The following is a 19,835-nucleotide window of genomic DNA, read 5'->3' on the forward strand; positions in this document are numbered from 1 at the left end:
GTGCTACTTTGGCGTGTAGACATTCCCTCGCAGCGCCTATTTCGATGTTGTGCTGCGCAACGTCGACGTTGAACATCGACGTTGCCAGCCCTGGAGGATGTGTAGACGTTATTCATCGAAATAGCCTATTTCGATGTTGCTACATCGAAATAAGCTATGTCAATGTAGGCTTCACGTGTAGACGTAGCCTATTTGTGCTCCCAGCCCTCTTCCCCTGCACCCTGTTCCTAATAAAATGGCCTCCCCACTCCCCGAGAGTCAGGCACTCGCAGCTCCCCAACCAAATAAATGCCCTCCCCCCATAGCCAGGCACTCCCAGCCCCCCATCCAAATAACTGCCCTCCCCCCATAGCAAGGCACTCCCAGCCCCCCCCTCACAAAATAAATGCCCTTCCCCTGAGCCAGGCCCCCCCGCCCCTTAATTCAATGCTGGCAACTCACCAGAGCTCTCGCCAATGTGGCCATGCACTTCTCCCACCAAGTGGTGGGAGTGCATGTGCAGAGGGAGTGGAGGCACTCCCTACATGCTGCTCTCTGGGGAAGCTGAATTTAAAGGCTTCCAAGATCCACGTGCTGCCTGAGAGGTGCGAGTTGGCCACCTCGACATTCACCACAGTGCAATATCTTATTCACTACACGTAGCAAATGGCAAAAAATGTACTGGATGCCAGTAGTGTATACCACACAAACATACAGCCTTCAAGGAACCCATTCAAGTTTACTCTGGGGACCACAATTTTGAGTTGCCTAACACACCTGTATATTTAAACATCTCAGCAATAAACACCCCTCTACTTTTCCATGCTAATACAATCAGCATGGAAAGATAACTCCAAGGAGGTCTAAATCTCACACCCAGAACAAAAAAAAACTATTTAAACGCTACTTCCCATTTGTGACTTATTGAACAACATATATATTTTAAATAAAACTAAAATTATTAATAAGATTTAGACATTTCCTCTATTTTACTGGGATCCCTCACATAATACTGAAGAGCTACCAGTATGTGCATCACAACTAATTTTAAATACAGAAAAAGCTTTTATCTGGAATGTTGTTACCTAGAAAGTACTACTAACCAGCAGCCCCGATATCTCCCAATTTAAATTTTCAGTCTGGTGATGGGGACTAGTACACTATCCAGGTGGTTACGCAATTGCACATTCTATGATCTACTTTTATGCAAAAAGAGGCACAAGACAACTAAGCCAACTTATAATCAGGAGTTTATCCAGAAAAAGCAGCTCCCAGGGTATGTCATAAAATCATTTCAGATTCATCCCAACCTACAATGGTAACGATGACCCTGAAAGTCTGCAAAACCCTGAAGGATCTTCTGAATTCAAGATTAAGTTATGTTCAGTATAGTTTTAGCCTTAAATGTATTTTTTGTGATCTGGATGCATGCTCTGCACTTCCCATAGTGGTGTGAGGCATCATAAGAACCTACTGTAGAGAAAACTGTACCTATATAAACCTAAGTGTATCAAGAAACAAAGCCACTGTGCAATGCAGGACTGCTAGTGGATTAACTGTTCATGTCCATGGGTGATAGGAAAAGGAATAATAGGCTTAATCTCCAAAAAGGGAGATTTGGATTTGATGTTAGGATTCCCCCTGGAAATTATAAAAGGTAGTTAAGATCTGAAACAGGCTTCAAAGAACCTACAGAATTCCCATCATTGGAGAATTTAAAAACAGGGGCTGGACTTGATGACTTCTTTAGGTCCCTTCGAGCCCTACAGTCCTATGATTCAATCTCTGCTAAAGTGAGATTAGGCAAGACTTTATTCCCAGTCACAAAATAAGGCAATTATGCTAATTAACCCAAGCATCAGCTATCTTTCTCCTAATCCTTGCACTTCCATCACCTCATGGATGAGAGGAGTTTCTAGGAGCCAGTGACTGTTGATGTGCTATCCAGAGACTAAGCAAAGAAGTGATTTTTGTAATGATCACAATCAAATCATTCACAAACTGACAGAGCAGCTATCCACCTGATTCTCAATTATTGTTGTATATCCTGCCAGCAAGTGACATACCTACCATATAAAACTAAAAATCAAGTATCCAGAAACTGAGCATTATATATACTTTGGTATTTGAATAAAATGGAAGGAAATAGTGAGAGAGGCATCAAACACCAATGGGCTCTGAGCCCATGGTTTTTGATGACGACGATGATTTGAATAAAGAAAATCCACTTTTTTTTTTTTTTTTTTTTTTTTTTTTTTTTAAAACTTAACCTAGCAAACTGGCACCTGTGTACTGAGCAACTAGAGCACACTCCTCTTAGGAAAAAACAAAACAAAATTCCTCAGGGCAGGGATTTTACCATCTAAAAATTGTAGATAACTATATCACTGAATAACAGGAAAGTTGAGCACAAGAGTACAAGTTTTAAAATGTCAGATATATTGTTGCCTATGCAAACTTAATTATGTAAGCTGTGTCTACTCTGTGCACTGAATGAGCATCTGAAGAAAAGACAGTATATGATCATGCAACAAACAAAAACACATCATGTTGCATACACACAACCAACCACTTAAACTACTAGCCTAGCAGCATTAGCCAGCAGCAGCAGAAAGCAGCTATCCCAGAGGGAGTGATGAAGTGCTGATGCCAGGTGTTGGATCCACTGGTTGTTCCCAGTATCACAACCTGACTCAAACACTCATTCTCTTCCAGTTCCCTTTCCATCCCTCTGTCATACATTGTACACCTTCCCCAGAAGCTCCCAGCTGTTCCTTTTAGCACAGTGGTTTTCAACCTGTGGTCTGCAGGACCTTAGGATGGAGTCCATTAACTATGTCTAAGATTTCCAAAGGGATACACACATCCATTCAACATGTTGTAAGGGTCCAAAAATTAAAAAAGATTGAGAGGGAAAAAGAAAAATGCACGCTCTACGGCAGTGGTGTTTCTACTGCAGTGACAGCAGTGAAACAGATCCAGCTGTTTAGCATGTAGAATGTTTGTGGTCCATTCTTAGCTTGGATGCCAATGTTTGTTTGGGGTTTTGTTTGTTTTTTGGGGGGTGGGGGGAAACAAGCAACAGAACTAAAAGGGCAATTTAATAGTTTATAGCTCAAAGCTGAATGAAATCTCATATAGCAAAGAAAGCACTTGGATTGGTCAGAGCCTTTTTTCTCTGACCTGTTCCTAGCATCTGCTGCAAACAATGGAGGTGTTAGGAATTCTCAAGGGAAGAAGTCCTACTGGATCAATACAAAGGTCCATCTAGCCTAGAATCTGGTCTTCCGACAGAAGACAAAGCCAGATACCCTCTCTACTCATTCCTTGTGAGGTATCAAGAGATCCATCCCCTGTCACAGCGTCTTGGAAAACAGAAGCTATGGGCATGATTCTTTGCCCATTCTGCCTAATGGCCATTGATGGAGCTCTACTCAATGAACTTACCTAGCTCTCTGCTGAGCCCCTCATTGTCTTGGCCTTCACAACATTTTCTGGCTAGAAGTTCCACAGGATGACAGTATGTCATGTGTGAAAAAACACACTTGTTTGTTTTAAACTTGCTGACTAATAATTTCATTTGGTGACTACCCCCATTCTTTTGTTATGAGAGGTAAACAAATTTATTTTCTTTCACCTGTCATGATTTATATACCTTTATCATATTCCCCCTTAGTTGTCTCTTTTCCAAAGTGAAAAGTCCTGGTCATCTTAATATCTCCTCATATGGAAGATGTTCAGTTACAAAGAGATCTTACTAAGCTGGGTAACTCATTGCAGTCTGCTTCGGAGCTAAACATCTTGGCTAGGTGTATATTGGACCCTCCCTTTCAAAAGGGGCATGCAACCATGACAGACCAAAAATGAAAATGAGGTGCTAATTTACATATTCAGCACCTCATTTGCATAATAGCAACCACTTGCCATTCCAGAAGTGCTGTTTTTCAAACAGCAAAACAGCCATGTAGATGGGTTCCTTCAAAAGTAAGCCCTGCTTTCCAAAGTGCCCTTTTTCCTAGAAGAGTGGTTGCCTTTATGCAAATGATGCAATGAATATGCCAGTTAATACATTTGTATGTTCAATCCACCGTTTTTGCATGCCCCTTTCGAACAGGAGGTGACAGTATAGATGTAGCCCTGAAGTAGTTTCATATCATTTGCGAAAAGTGTGTCTACCTCATTGTTAACCCCTTTTTCCAGATCATTTGTGTATAGGTTGAGTATGACTGGTCCCAGTACAGATAGCTGGGGAGGACAACAGTAGCTGTTCTCTGATTTCTAAAAGCTGAGCATTTAATCCATCCCTATGTTTTAGCCCATTACAATTCATGAAAGGACCTTTCCTCTTATTCCATGGTACTCATTTTGTTTGAGCCTTTGATGAATGACTTTGTCAAAGGCTTTCTGAAATCTAAGTACACTAGGTTCACTGAATTCCTATTGTCCATGTGCTGTTGACCCTATCAAAGAATTCTAGTAGACTTGTGAGGCATGATTTCCCTTTACAAAAACAAAAGGACTCTACACATATAGTTTCAATGAGTTTGCCTGGTACAGGTTGAAATCTGACCAGTGCCAAACCAGAGAATTTACCGAATCACGGGAGGTCGATATTGTCTAGCAGCATTACCAACACGTCCACTTCTTGCTGGGCCCATAGAAGATATTTAAGAGTACATTAGAGTTAAATAACAGCACAGAACAGAGAGCTAGATTGGTGGCAGTAGGGAAAACACAAAAACACCACACACAAAACCTTTATGGGACTGGCCAAGTTTTCTACACACCTTTTAGTTAGCCATATGTCCACTTACATCTTAATGGACCAAGGATGCTGCTGGACCAGAGAGGTTCAACCTGTACCAAAGTCAGGCTTACCAGCCTGTAATTGTGGAGATCATCTCTGGAGTCCTCTTTAAAAACTGGGGTTACATAAGCTGTCCTCCGATCGTTTGGTAAAGAAACTAATTTAAAATTATAGGTTACAAATTTTCACATTTGAGCCCCTTCACAGCTACTGGGTGAATACCATCTGGTCCTGGTAATCTATTACTTTTTAGTTTATCGATTTGTTACAAAACCTCCTCTAATGACAGCTCAGCATTAGATAGTTCTTCAGCTTTGTCAGAAGGCTGCAAGAATCCTTTTAATAGAAAGGATTAGACAAGTTCATAATAGGAATTACTACCAAACTTCCCTCCACCCCGGCCCTGCACCCTCCCACAGCCTCCAGCCCCACAAAATTGAAGCAACCTTAAAGCAAATCAGATCTTTACATGAAAAAAAAAAAAAAAAAAAAAATGTTTTTCTGTTTAAGCACAGTAGTGTAATGCCTTGCTGAAAGTAAACAAACATTTTAATGTAAAAGTTTGCTCAGCATGTTCTGCACTATTTCCTGTGTCTTAAGCAGTTGTCTGAATAGCCATAATACTTAGAATTGTGTTGAGGTATTCCCTTTCCCCTCTCCCCGCCTCCCCAGCTTTTCTTGTCAATGACAAGACCATGATGAAACACACATTGTTCTGATATGGCAAGAAACAAACTTTTCACTTACAGGTTCCTACAACATCTGTTTAGCCAAAGGATATGTTTACGAAAGGCTCACTACCCAACAAACCCCTAACTTAAGAGTTACGGTGAGGGATGTTTTTTGTTTTAATTCAGAGTAGTACAGATGTCTACTTTCTTATACAAGTGAGGTAGGTGAGCTATTTAACAGTTCTGGATTCCCTGAGTAGGATGAATAAAAAACTAGCACAGATAAGGTTTGGTTGTCAAACTGATTTGTCAACCCAATTTTTATATTTTAAAAGTAATGGAAAAGCCACAAGTAGGCTTTTCTCCCTTGAAAGCATTGTACACCACTACAACCTTCAAAAATTTCACTTCTAATCTCTTATTTTGAAGTTTTCCAGCTCAATTCTGACTACCCACTGCTTGTATCTCTATTAAACCTTTCCTACTGTTTATAATGGGGAGCAAATTTAACCAGTGTAATTTTAGTTGGTTCTCCAACTATTCTTCAAATGAAAAAGAAGCATACATTCAACCACAGGCTGTCGCCTGAAAGGGAAAAAAAAAAAAAGCATGTGTGTGTCTGCAAAAATAGTGTTCAGCCCTCTGCCTTAAACAAAACAAAACAAAAATCACATTCCTGTTATATTTAAACACACACACACACACACACACACACACACACACGTTTCAGTGATTTTTTTCATCTTCTTGGCCATAAGACGAATATCAGTCACATCTTAGCCCTAAATTAAACAAATTGATCCCCATCTTTACCCTTTTACCAAAATAATTTACTGAGGCACAAGCAGCAAGCAGACTCAAGGCTAGGACGTCATGCAAGCCATCTATTAACTCAGTTGGCAATAAATCCTCTCTTACTCGCCAAGTTCTATACTACTTTCTTAAATAGCTCACGATAAAGCCCCAACCTAATTAAAAACAGCTCTCTCTGCAGCAGTGGCCTTGATTTCACTTATTTACACATTAACTGCAGCCTCCATTTGGCCAAGCCAGTCTATTCCCTGTACCACGCAGGGCCTTTTATCTGCCCTGGACAGCATTTTCTCCAGCAGATGAAGTAGATGCCGATTGATTTGCTGTCAAGCACGGTAAATTAATAGCAACAAATTGCTGAGGGCCCCATCTCACTGCTCCACCATGCTTCGGCAGCTTTGCTTTATTTGTTCCATGATGGGCAGCAGTCAGGCCTCTTCAAGTCAATTTCTTCTTAACAACCTGCAATACTTTTCAATGGTGAAAATAGAGCTGTTCCTTGTAAGTCAGAAATCAATATCCTATTGCCCTCAGAAAATGCTAAACAAGCAGTATTGGCAATCCACTTGGTACTAGAGGGTATCAGATATAATGCAAATCCATACTGCTTCCCTTCTTGCAGTTATTACAGTTTGCTAAAAAGGTTCCTAATGTCATTTATCATCATTTACCATCGACTACTGCAGCTACGATTATGATATCCCATCAGCTAGCAGAAACCCTTTCATTTCTGTTCAATTAATATTTTAGCAGCACTCAAATGGCTGTTGCCCAAGTCTTGTAATAAAATGTACATGGATTGAAGTGAAACTGGGGCTCAGAGGGAAGAGGGACAACTTACAGTGGTTTTAAAAAGTCATTTCATTTTAATATCCAGCTTTTTGAGAGCTGAACTTTCTTTTTATGTAATTTGTGATATCACAATTTACACCCCACCTCCACCAAAATTCCTTTTAAAAGCAGAAGAAATGTAAATGAAAGTGAATAAAAAATGGAATTCCTCTCTAAAAGTGTTCAAATGAGATTTTTAACCTAGTTAGCTTCCACAGTCTCACTATAAATGCCTATTATCAATAGCCAAATTATAAATCCCTCACACTGGATTAAAACCATCAGAATTCATGTGTGCTCACAGCAATTTAAATAAACTCTTGCTCGTGTGATTAAAAAAATTCTAAACTAGATCAGCTGACGAGCAAAACCCAGCACAACATTAAGAGTCAGGAACAGCACATCAGTGGATATGCATGAACCACTTAAATTTTGTTTTCAGAGAATCCACGCTATGACGATTTAGCAAGTAACATTTTCAAATTATACAGCATTTTGAACCTTTATTCTAATACTAGAACTTAAGGGTACAGGGAAGCATTGTTTCATATGACAATCCACAGCCCCATCTAACTTTTCTGCTGTTTTCTCTAAATGTGTCTGCTCAGCTTTATTGATCCTGGTAGAGATTACCCCAGAAATTAAGCTAATATTTAGGCTATAATGCCACATTACAGTGTACCCAACACTCCTCTTAAAATTTTTATATATATAAAATTCAACCAGTCTAATGCTATTTACTCAGTTACCAAAATTTAAATTAATTATGTTCTCAAACATAATTGTTAAAAATTGGCAACATTATGCAGGCTTAATTAAGATTAAATCCAATTTACTAAATGTACTTTAATTGGTACTAATTACATTAGCTTTCCTTTCAGAATGACAAATTCCCCATAGGTTTCACTTTAATAGTCTTCTATCAAAATCAACACAGGATGACTGATGATGAGCATCACAGGAGGGGCAGGGGGAAAAAAAAACCCACTATCACTCCCCCCTACTCATCACATATGTACCCACACAGTCACTGCTGTGTGTGCATTTATCCTTTTATCAATTTACTAAGTCACAGAGTCATGACTCTATCAGAACCATCATTTTCTGTTCCAATGAAGTATTTCTCTAAAAATAAATACACTGTGGCTGGGAGCAGTAGAGAACAAAAGCTTTTGCAGGGAAAAAAAATATATACACAAAGGTTTCAAATATCAGAGCCACCAATAACTAGGGTACTTCCAAGGACTCCAGGGAGTCCTACTCTTGAACCCTCTGAGATGCAAATCTAATAAGTGAATAAACCTAACCTGATCTTGAGAACTAGGCCCAATTACGCTGCAGGGCAACTTCACTGCATTATTGCCTGCTTCCCATTACAAGGGTATCCAGTTAGTACATCTGGAAAAGAAGCTAAGAGGAACCAGGGCTGTCTGCCTAGGAAAACAAATAAAGACAGATATGCCTCTATGCTTAAAGGGCAGGAGGGGGGAGGGGAAGAAAATATAATAAGGTGGTGTGCAGAGCTGTCTCTATTTCATAATGTGATAAACTGCCCTCAGGATTTTCAGTATGATTGAATTTAGGAAGAAAAAAAGGGGTTGGGGGTGGGGGGTAAGGGAGAATTGCTTAATTTAGACTTTGTAGAATTTGAAGACTCAGGGAGGAGGAAAGGAGAATTTAAGGTGGAACCCTCAAAATACTTCAAACACCATAGGAAAGGACATCTGGTATTGGTGTGAGAAATTGGGCCTTACTATTACAGTTATAGGGACAGAGAAGAAATATTTTGTAGTCACTACACCAGCAGGACAAAAAAGAAAAAACCTGAGAGACATTAGTTATGAGACTTCATTTTGCAAGGGAATAAAAAGAGCCAGCTCAACAACAGGTACCATGTAAGAAACAGAAATAAGATTTCAGAGTGCTAGTGAACAAGTTTCTTAATGGTAATTCATTTGAGACACCAGCATTTGATAAGTGTTTTTTGGATGCAGTGTTTACAACCCAGATCCATAAAGGTATTTAGGTTTTTAGAGTCCTTTGAAGGAGCCCAAATAGCATATGTATGTGGGCCTATGTCAATAATCTGAATAAGAAATGACAATAGAAAAACTGAATTTTAATTAAAAATCTATCCTTTTAAACCCCTCCCCCAATAAATGTATAATTTTTTGAGAATACTGTGAAAGTTCCCAGCACCTTAACAGTATCTAGTTTTTGAAATGGAGAAAACTTGAAGAAAAAAAAATTCATTTTGCTTTCAATTCAAAGTAATTTAGTTACTTACTTCAGATCCTGACTGTTTTCGATAAACAAACCAACATACATTTTAAGTTTGCACACATTTAATCCTACCTAATTCTAGATACTTCGTCTTTTCAACAATGTTTGGCTGCACCAGTTAGCTTGGAATGCCGGTGGCCTAGTGCTATACAGGTGGCCTGCAGAGATTTTTGGACTGCTACTGGGATCACATTTCACAATTTATTTTTAAAAGTTTTACTCAAAAAAAACACCCAGCTGTGCATCGCAGATCTGACACAAGACCTGAGGAAGTCTTTCCAATGATTCACATTAAGTTTATAATGGCCTTATCAAAAGCCATCACCATTATTTTGTCCTCCATGTGTCCAGCTATTCCTTCCAAGTGTTTGTTGCACCCACAGGCTACGTCTACACGAGCCCCAAACTTCGAAATGGCCACGCAAATGGCCATTTCAAAGTTTACTAATGAAGCACCGAAATGCATATTCAGCGATTCATCAGCATGCGGGTGGCCGCGGCGCTTCGAAATTGACGCACCTCACCACCGCGCGTCTCGTCCTCACGGGGCTCCTTTTCGAAAGGACCCTGCCTACTTCGAAGTCCTAGGACTTCTTTACGAAAGGACCCCCGTGGGGACGAGACGCGCGGCAGCGAGGCGCGTCAATTTCGAAGCGCCGCAGCCGCCCGCATGCTGACGAAGCGCTGAATATGCATTTCAGCGCTTCATTAGTAAACTTCAAAATGGCCATCTGCATGGCCATTTCGAAGTTTGGGGCTCGTGTAGACACAGCCACCGAGTATTAAATTAGGTCCAGATTCATTCCTGCAAAATTACACTTCTACTGAATGTCACCCTTGTGACTAGTTCCACCAAGTTTAAAAGGACTTCTCGCATGGGTAACATTGTATGTATGCAAATGTCTTTTCCGGAGCAGTGTTTTAGAGTTCCTCTGCATTTGCGATGTCCAAAATCCCATACTTAGAACATTTTTAAACTGGCTTCTATAAATGTGGGTTCTCTTCTCCCATTCATCCATTTAGTTCTGTTGTTCACGTTATTCTCTCTCACGGGTTGCTACCTTGGCTTGTGAGTCCCAATGACTCAATGAGCTATGCTGGCGGGAGTTCAACTCCTGGCAGGGACACCCATGCCAGACAAAGCGCAACTAAACCTGCTGCCTTGCAGGAAGGTACGGAAGTACCAAAGGCTAACTGAGACAACCAACCAAAGATAACCGATGGAAGGCAAGGGGAAAAACCACCATCGTATCATTCCCAAGCACATCATGAACCAAAACCACTGCCTATTTAACGAGAACAATGTAAAGAGCTGTTGCAAAATAGTCTCATCCGGCAGGGCATGCCATGTGCTACAGATGACACTAGACCGTCATCAGGCAACTGTTAGCAAACCAAAAAAGAAAAAAAAAAAAAAAAAAAAAAACGAAACTACAACAACATCATAAACATTGCTACTTGGAATGTGAGAACTATGCTGGCAAGTGGGAAACTGGAGAACATCAAGCAAGAAATGAAAGACTAAAGGTAGATGTAATGGGACTCTGAAATGAGATGGAAGGGAGCTGAAATTTTTACATCTGATGAGTACAAAATAGTCTATTCAGGAGAAGAGAAACATGAAAGGGGTGTGGGAATCATCAAATTCAAAAAAAAAAAAAGGCAAATAGTTTAAAGGGTTATTGGACAGCATCAGATAGGGTCTCGTTAGTTAAATTTGAAAGCAAGTCCTTCGATGTGAATCTAATCCAGGTCTACGCTCCAACTGCAGACAGCACTGAGGAAGAGACAGATTTTATGAAGAACTCTAACAAGCCAGAGCTTACTGTAAGTCGAGTGAAGTTCTAATTTTTCAAGGAGACTTTAATGCTAAGGTTGGTTGCAAATGAACAGAAGACATAACAGGACCTCATGGTCTAGGCTCAAGAAATGAAGAGGTCAAAGACTGGTAGGATGGGCTAGACTTCATGTCATGATTTGATCATAGGAAACACATGGTTCAAGCAACATCCAAGGAGACTATGGACATGCAAAAATCTAGGAGAGAACATGAAGAACCAAAAATTGATTTTATTCTTATAAATGAACAGTTTAGAAATTCTCTCATATCAGCTAAAACAATGCCAGCTGCTGATTGCTATAGCGATCATGTCCCGGTGGTAGGCAAATTGAGAGTAAAATTAAAGAAAATTCAAAATGTTGTAAGAAACAAACTTGATTTGAAATTGCTCCAAACAAACAGATAGAGAAGTTCGAGATCTATTTGCTTTAGCAGTCAAAAATAGATCCAGCGCCTTAAGAGACCTAACCGATATTAGCAGACAATGGGAATTATTAAAAGAATCCATTGTTACATCTGCAGATGAAAACATTACAAGAAATAAAACCATTATTAAGTGGATGACTGAGGAAACTTTGCAATTCATGGAAGAAAGAAGAAGAGTAAAGAAATCTTCTGAATATGAAAAGTTGAATAGAGAAATAAAGTTAAAATGTGCAGCTGCAAAGGAGAACTGGTTAAATGAACAGTGTAAGATAGTTGAACAACATGGAAGTGATACAAAAGAGGTGCATATGCGAATCCATGAGGTAAAAGGAAGGAAAACCATGTTCATCATCTGGCTGTCTGAAGTCGAAGGATGGTAGTATAATACTGGAAAAGGATAAAATTTTGGAAAGGTGGTCAGAATACATTTCAGAACTCTATGATGAGAGAGTAGAAAAGTTGAGTCCCTCTAAGAATACAGATCGTCCACCTATACTCAAGGAAGAAGAAAAAAGAAAAGCTTTGAAATGCATGAAAAGAGGAAGAGCGCTTGGTACAGACAAATTCACGAGTGAGATGTTTGAAGCCTTAGAAGACTTTAGTCTTGACACAATTACAAATTTCTTAAGTGATATTTACAGTACAGAGCACATCCCAGAAGACGTATCAAGATCTGTTTTGATTGCCTTGCCGAAGAAACCATGTGCAACTGAATGTGAATAGCATAGGACAATCAATCAGTCTCATGACCAAAATTCTTTTGAAGATTATTATGAACCAGATTCGAAATCAAATACAGTCTGAGATCTGTGGTGAGCAATGTGGATTTGCGAAAGACAGAGGTACTGGTAACGCAATCTACATTTTAAGGTCACTAACCGAAAGAGCACTGGAAGTTCAAAAGGACATACATTTGTTCTTCATCAACTATGAGAAAGCGTTCGACACAGTAAAACATGAAGATATGATGAAACTGTTGGAAGAACTGGATATAGATGGGAAGGATTTGAGAATAATTAAAAACCACCTATTGGGAACAGATAGCAGTCATCAGGGTTGCAAAAAAAACCTTGGTAGATATGTGAAGATAAAACGAGGAGTGAGACAAGGTTGTGCTCTTTCACCTGATCTCTAACTTGTACAGGGAAAGAATAATGCGCAAAATAGAAGGTCTGCCAGGATTAAACATTGGATGATGTAACATCAACAACCTTAGGTATGCAGATGATACTTTTTTAATAGCAGAAAGTGAAAAAGATCTTCAGGAACTGGTTAATATTGTCAATAAAGAAAGAGAGAGTTGAAGGGACTCGAACTGAACATCTCGAAGACAGAAGTAATGGCTATTACGAAGACAAAGGTACTGCCAACATGTGAGGTATTAGCAAGTGATAAAGTTCTTTGCCAAGTGACTAAATTCACGTACTTAGGATCCTATACCACATCTGATGGTAGGTGTTTAGCCAAAGTGAAATGCAGAATCGCTCAAGCGAATGCCTCTCATTTTCTGAAATACTGCTTTCTCACAAACAGGTCTTTATCATTGGAGATTAGGAAGAGAGTGCTGCAATGTTATGTAGAACCAGTCCTCATGTATGGATGCAAATCATGGACTATCAGTAAACAAGTTGAGAAGTACGCCGAAGCCACAGAAATATGGTTTTTTAAGAAGGATGTTGTGCATCTCATGGACGACCAAAAGGACGAACGAGTCTGTCTTAAGAGAAGCCAACAGCAAAAGAACACTGTTAAATAGGATAAGAACAAGGCAGGCAAAATTTTTAGGCCATATAATTAGAAAGTCTGCACTTGAAAATTTAGTGACAACAGGAAAGTATAATGGAAAGCGACGATGAGGTAGACAACGTGAGAAAAAATACTGGATGGTATCACTTCATGGTTGCATTGTCACATTGTGGAGATGCTCCAGAATATTCTTAACAGACAGGGTGGAGGGCCATGATCGCCTACGCTGATCAGCATTGCACAAATAAATGAACGTTCACATTACTCAAACACATGCAAATTATTCATAGCAATAGGTTTCAAAAACTTCTGAGTAAACACCAAGTAAGCAGGTTTCATCTAGAAAACAGAAGTCAGCTGTTTGTTTCATTCTCTTCCAGGCAAGGTTAAACCAAAAGCTTAAATGAATAAAAAGAAATTGATCTACACGATATAATCTTTGCCTAGTTGCCAGGCCTTGAGGCACAGCGCTAACCCTTATAATGTTCTCCTAGAAAGCTCATTTACCCGGTAGAGTTTTGGGAACTAATGGACACAATTTCTGTACAGGCATCCTATTAAGTAGTCTCAAGAGACAAGTAGGTGGTTTTGCATCCATTTCTTGTGTCGACCGATTTTGATCTCCTTCCATTCGAGTTTAACCGTTTAAAGACAACAGTCCCCTTTCCACACAGACTATAAAGCTTTTTGCCTTCATGCCATGTGTTCAGAATGTAACTTATGCTCCAAAAAGATATAAATATGCCTAACATCAAAGCTTAGAATTCACATAACGCTAGTCCTACAAGCCCTACCTACAAATCCTTACTCATGCAGTCTCATTGTAGTAAATGGGAATACTTTTGTGAGCTGGGATTGTGTAAGTGTAACTGAATCAGGCTTCTTATTCATGTGGCAATAATGCATGATTACAAACAGATACAATAATCTCTAAATGCTTATACTGAACCCATCTGGGAGGAATCAGTGTGCAACAGTGCACACGCACAAAAAACAGACAAAAACATGCAATTGAACCAAATCACAAACACAGATTCATGCTTAAAAGTTTAGACTGTAACATTCATACAGAGTGATGTGTTTTCCTACCTGTTTATGCATCTCTATATTCAGCCCATAGGACATCTCGTAATACTACAAAGAAAATAAAAAAGAAAAATTTGATTCTGTTAGACCCTATCACGATACAAGTGCTTCCAGATTTCAGGCTCTAACACACAGTAGCATAGACTTAAGATTCACCAGTATTTGCAACCTCCCAGAACTAGAATGGAATATTACACCTTGCCCACCTCTCTGCCTGCCCACCCCCCTACTGCTTTTAGCTCTGCATTATTACTTACCAAATTTATAAAGGAACAAAACAACACAAAAAACACCTGACAGCTGAAGTCAAAGATGAGAAACGGTGAACATATATGGAAAATGCTGTACGTTTTGTTTTTAGTACACATTAAAAGATGCCAAAAAAAAAAAAAAACAACCCCAAAGTGCTAGAAACCAGGCATGCACATCAATCATCAAAACCGTGCAGACTATTCAATATTTTAAATTAAAAAACCTCAAAGACATAAAGTGTAATACAATATTTGCAAGAAAATTCTTAGTTAAAGCAGACATTCCGAATTTTAATATCTCCTGTTGTGTCTCAGCATCACAGAGAGCTCAGTTTAGCGTATGATGCCAATAACATATGTGCTCCAAGCACCTAGAGGCTCATCAGACATGGGAAGGACAGACTTAACTAAATGCTTGATGCTTTGCATAAACGCTACTTATTTACTCTTTTTATAAATATTTGTGTTACAGATCACACACATGGAAAACAACTGTTCCCTCAGACATACAAGAGAGCAGACAGAAACAGCTCCTTTGCTGTCATCATGATCTATCATGCAATTATGCATTTAGAGACTTCTTCGTAAGCAAGTTATTTACCCATACGGACAACTATAGGGCAATCCTTTTTTCCAGCTCAGATCACTGACAGTGTGAATCAGCAGCTCACAAGTAAACACTTTTTCAGAGACCTAAGGCTTCTGAAATTCTCGGATCTGTCCCTTCATAAATAAAAATAAATAAAACCAAAGCAAAAAACAAAAACAAAAACAAAAGATTAACCTAAATTACCGTATGGATAAGTGACAGAAGAGGAAAGCAATGAATTAAAAACAGAAAGCAGCAAAAAGGTATGCCTATTAATTTGGGTGTGTCTTTAATAGACTAACATGCTTCCCGTTCATATTTGAAGAAAAATCCCCATTTATTTGAAAGTTTCAAAAGGCAAATTTCAGAAAAACTGACTTCTATAAGCAGGTTATAAACCTCGGAAAGTAAAGGTATATAATCGAGACTCTGGTGCTACTATGATAATCCGAATGTATTTCTGTTTTGGCACACAAAGCTACCATACATTTTGAATCTGATATGCAGCTTGCTTACCATAACATAATGTCGCTGCATCTCTGTCTTCTCACTGGCCAGCTTTTCACATTCTAGCTTTAAACTGTTCAAAAGATAGTTAAAAAAAAAAATATGAGTACTATCTAATTCTAGTTTTACATCCTTCTGGGCACACATTTATTTTTCTTTCCCAACAACTTCTGCAAAGCATAAATAAAAATTAAAGTCTGAGCTATTGTTTGTGGGTGGAGTCTTGTTGGTTTCCCCTTTCAACAAGTACTGGGCAAAATACTCATCTCTCCTAGACATATTTTGGAATGTATCATTATACTTTGGCCTTATACTGGAGGGGGGGGGGGGGGAAGACCAGACTGGTTCATAGAAAATGTGTTTCTCACTAAGCTCAGTGTCTAGAAAATTAAAAAAGTGTAAAAAAATGCACTAACACACATATTTGTTCTTTTGCCCTCCCCTCCCCTTTTTTTTTTTAGATCTGTATAAGGACTGATGTCTTTTTAAAAGTTCAAAGACTAATGGTCTTGTGTATGCAGTTTTTCCTCCCCCTTTTTTTTCCCCCATTGATGAAATCGCAAAGAAAAAATTTTGCACATCATTTCACTGACATTGTGCATAAACATCAAAACCTTCTTTGGTCTGTGCCGCTTTGAAAACAAAACAATCTTGTGATAAGTGGTTTCTCACTTGAATAAAACGCTTGTCTACCCTAAAGCTTATTGAATAGCTCACCAACTGAGCTTCCAGGCTATGAGCACTCCACGTTTCAGTGGAAGGCATGAAAGGGCTGGGTCAAGAAGAGAGGATATCACAAGCAATCCAATCACTGCCCTTAACACAGCCCAAAAGGGGAAAACACACACACAAAAAAAAATCTATTTCCAATAGGACATTTGTTTTCTTAATTAGTTCATCCTCCCAACTGTAGACCTTTTATTTATGTCCAACCGAGTCAGTCTCACTTGGAGAGAGATACCCACATTTTATATTAATTCTCATTCGTAAAAGGCTCTGACAGTGTATTTTAACAATATGCTGCCGTGAGACATTTGAAATCTCAGTCATCACAGTATTCTGAAATTCCCTTTATCCAAATGGTCACAGCTCACTAGAGCCCCTGTAGTATTAGAGAGGAAACCTGGCTGCCTGTCACTGCTCTCGGAGGGCTGAGAACTGGTCCTTCTACTTACAAGGGGAGAGGAAAAAAAAAAAAAAAACACACAACAAAAACATAGCTCAACCTATCAGACTCCCAAAGCAATCCACACACGTTCACGCCTTTGCAAACAAAACACAAAAAGAGTGACAAGAGCTAAGCAAACACGAGGATCAGGGAAAGTAAACATCATTACCTGTGGTACTGAGCCTGTAAAAACTGAAACTCCTCCTTAATCCGGTCGCAGGATTCGGAAATTGTAAATTTAAAGGGTTGAGCAGGCTGGTGCGGTGCCTAAAAACAACGGGCGTTATACAAGGGTTTAATTACGCCCCATCAAAGGCAGCCCCAGACACGCACGCACCCAAACACGCCCAGCCCAGTGCGGGCAAGGGGGCTGGCTCGCCCCCCTCCCCTCCGCCCTACGAAGGCTCTTAAAAGCTCACCTACGCGATAGCCACACACCGCTGTTTCCGCTTTCCAACATGCAAGTCCCTCGCCCTTGCCCCACATGCACCCGGGAGCCCGTCCCAGCCTGCGCCGCACCTTGCCAGACTTAGCGGGGGGAGGTAGAGTCATGGCTGGGTCCCCGGGCTGGAACGGTCTGGCTTGCGAAGGGACCTGTGCCCCTGCTGCTGCTGCTGCTGAACTGGGGGAGGGGGGAGTGCCAAGGGGGAGCCAGAGAGCTGGGGCAGAGGAGGGGAAGCGGGGGGCGGGGGCGCAGATCCTTCCTCCAGAGCTGCAAGACTAGGCGCCCACTTGGGGGCGAATGGGAAGCCGCGGGAAGAGCTGGAACCCCGATCCCTCCGGCGGCCTTTGGACTCTTCCAAACCCCGGCGCGATCGCAACTCCACGCGGCGCGATCGCGACACCGGAGAGCCCGAAGAGCCAAAGACAACAATAAGAAAATGGCTACAACTCAATTGTTTCTCCCCCCGCCCCGCCGCGCTTCCCCTTTTCGGGCGCTGTCTCCAAGCGGACAGAAGGAGACGAGCTGGTGGGGGGCCAAGGTCCTCCCCTCCCCCTCTCTTGGGTGACCCAGGCGGATGGGGAAGGGGAACGAGCCAAGACCGCCCTCCCCCCGCCGCCCTGCCTATTCTCTACTCACCGGGTGTCTGGTCTGTGGGTACATCTTGCTCAGATCGCGAATCATCCAAGCCGATTTAGTGGGCGCTGTCGGCCGGAGCAGCGGGGCGCATCGGGGTGAATGGCCGCAAGGCGCAGGAGGAAAGGGCTGCCCAGCGCTAGCGCTACGAGGAGCGTCTCCGGCTGCCCCCGAGCCCCCCCGCCCCCGGGACTCGCGTCAACACACAAAAGGAGGGACAGGCGGCAGCGGCGGCTGGATCCCGGCCGTAGGGAACCGCTGACACATTCCACAGGGGCGGCCACTCGCTAGCCGGCGCGCCGCGGCGGGGACGGCAGCGCTCCGATGGGCGGATGCCCCAGCGCCCGGCGGGTCCCGCTTGCTAGAGGGTCAGCGCCGGGGGGGCCGCCGCCTGCTCCGGGGCTGGGCAGGTCCCGCTCCTAGCGCTCCGCCGTTGCAGGGGGCTCGGCTCCTCCTCCGCCCGTCCCGCCCGAAGCGTGAGAACAGCAAACTCCGCGCGCCCCGGGGCCGGCTCGCAGCCCCCGTACGCCCCTGCTCGCTGCTGCTGCCGGCTGCAAACTTTGACTGGGCTCGGCGCTGATCCTGGCACGTGAGAGACAAACGTCCCTTTCCCGCCGGGGACCAGAGACGCTCCCGGGGGCGCGCTGCGGCGGCCGTGGCTCCCGACTGCTCTCCGCCCGGCCGCTTCAAGTGCCTTCACCTTTGGCTGGAAGATTTCTCCTGCTGCGCAGTCACAGGTCGCGAGCCCCCGCCCGCTCGCTCGCCGCCTCACCCTACCCGCCACCGGCTGCAGCCACGCGGGCTCCTTCACGGGGCTGCTCCCTCCTCGCCGAGCCGCGCAAACTCTCGCAGGGAGCAACTCAGAGCAAGCTCACCCAAGCCGGCGGCAGCACCGGCAGCCACCTCTCCAGCGCCGCGCCGAGCCGCGCTCACAACACGCTCTGCCGAGGTGACTTCTTTGACCAAATTTAGCAGCATCAAATCATTAACATTCTGATACATATTCACAGCCAGCAGAAGGCGCGGTGCCGCGAGGCACCCTGGGAACTGTAGTGTTCTGCGGGGCGACTTCCCCCCCGCCTCGCTGGCAAAGGGCAGTTAAAAAAAACTGCAGCCTCCATCAGGCAAAGCGAGCCCACCTTTCCTGCCCCTGCCTCCCCGGCGCTGCCCGCCTCTTACTCCTCCCATGAAGGGCGTCGCCAGCGACCAATCAGCAGAGGCTACACATTAATCGCCGTTCTGTATTAATGCCCATCATTTCGCTGCTGACAAATGGGCGTGCGGGTGGGAGAAGGGGGCGAGGCTCAGGGCCGTGTCCCCACGTGGGGAACAGACGTCCCTGCGTGTGGCGGCCAATCCTGCTGCTTCATCCGCCGGGCCACACCCCCCCGTTTCCTCTCGCCTGCCCCCTGCCCGAGGTGGAGCTTTGAGATCGCTGACGTTCCACAGCGCCGGCGTTCGAACAGGGGAAACATTTGTTCAGCTGTCAATCAAAGTAACGTGGGGTGACTGGGGCTGCTGCTTCTGCTTGTCTCTGGTGCGCTGGGTGGTGGCAGGAGGAGAGAAGGTTTAGAGGGGGGAAGAGAGGCGCTTAGCCTCTGTGCTCCCCCCCCCTCGCGCCCGCCACTCACCAAGGCTATATCACCCGCTCCTGGAACAAGGCGGACTAATTAGGGGGCAATGTCTCCTTAAAGAGACAAGCTCGGTCTTGGGTGACGTGCAGGGCCCCCCGCAGAGACAATAGAGGGCGGATCGCGCTG

At 42.7% G+C, this 19,835-nt stretch overlaps 1 protein-coding gene across 5 annotated transcripts in view; it reads right to left on the reverse strand.

Annotated features, from left to right (window-relative positions):
* The window catches only part of LOC142013400 (transducin-like enhancer protein 4), a 136,700-nt gene extending 117,667 nt beyond the window's left edge, over window positions 1–19,033 (reverse strand). For all 5 annotated transcript variants that reach the window (XM_074994723.1, XM_074994722.1, XM_074994721.1 and 2 more), the window contains exons 1-4: window positions 18,079–19,033; window positions 17,167–17,264; window positions 15,839–15,902; window positions 14,486–14,530 (exon numbers count right to left, since the gene is read on the reverse strand). In XM_074994723.1, coding sequence (XP_074850824.1) covers window positions 14,486–14,530; window positions 15,839–15,902; window positions 17,167–17,264; window positions 18,079–18,123 — 252 coding nt within the window. In that variant the 5' untranslated portion in view covers window positions 18,124–19,033. The remainder of the gene's footprint in view (window positions 1–14,485; window positions 14,531–15,838; window positions 15,903–17,166; window positions 17,265–18,078) is intronic.
* Between the last annotated feature and the right edge of the window lie 802 nt (window positions 19,034–19,835).

This window comes from Carettochelys insculpta, chromosome 5 (genome assembly GCF_033958435.1).
Source record: "Carettochelys insculpta isolate YL-2023 chromosome 5, ASM3395843v1, whole genome shotgun sequence".
NCBI lineage: Eukaryota > Metazoa > Chordata > Testudines > Carettochelyidae > Carettochelys > Carettochelys insculpta.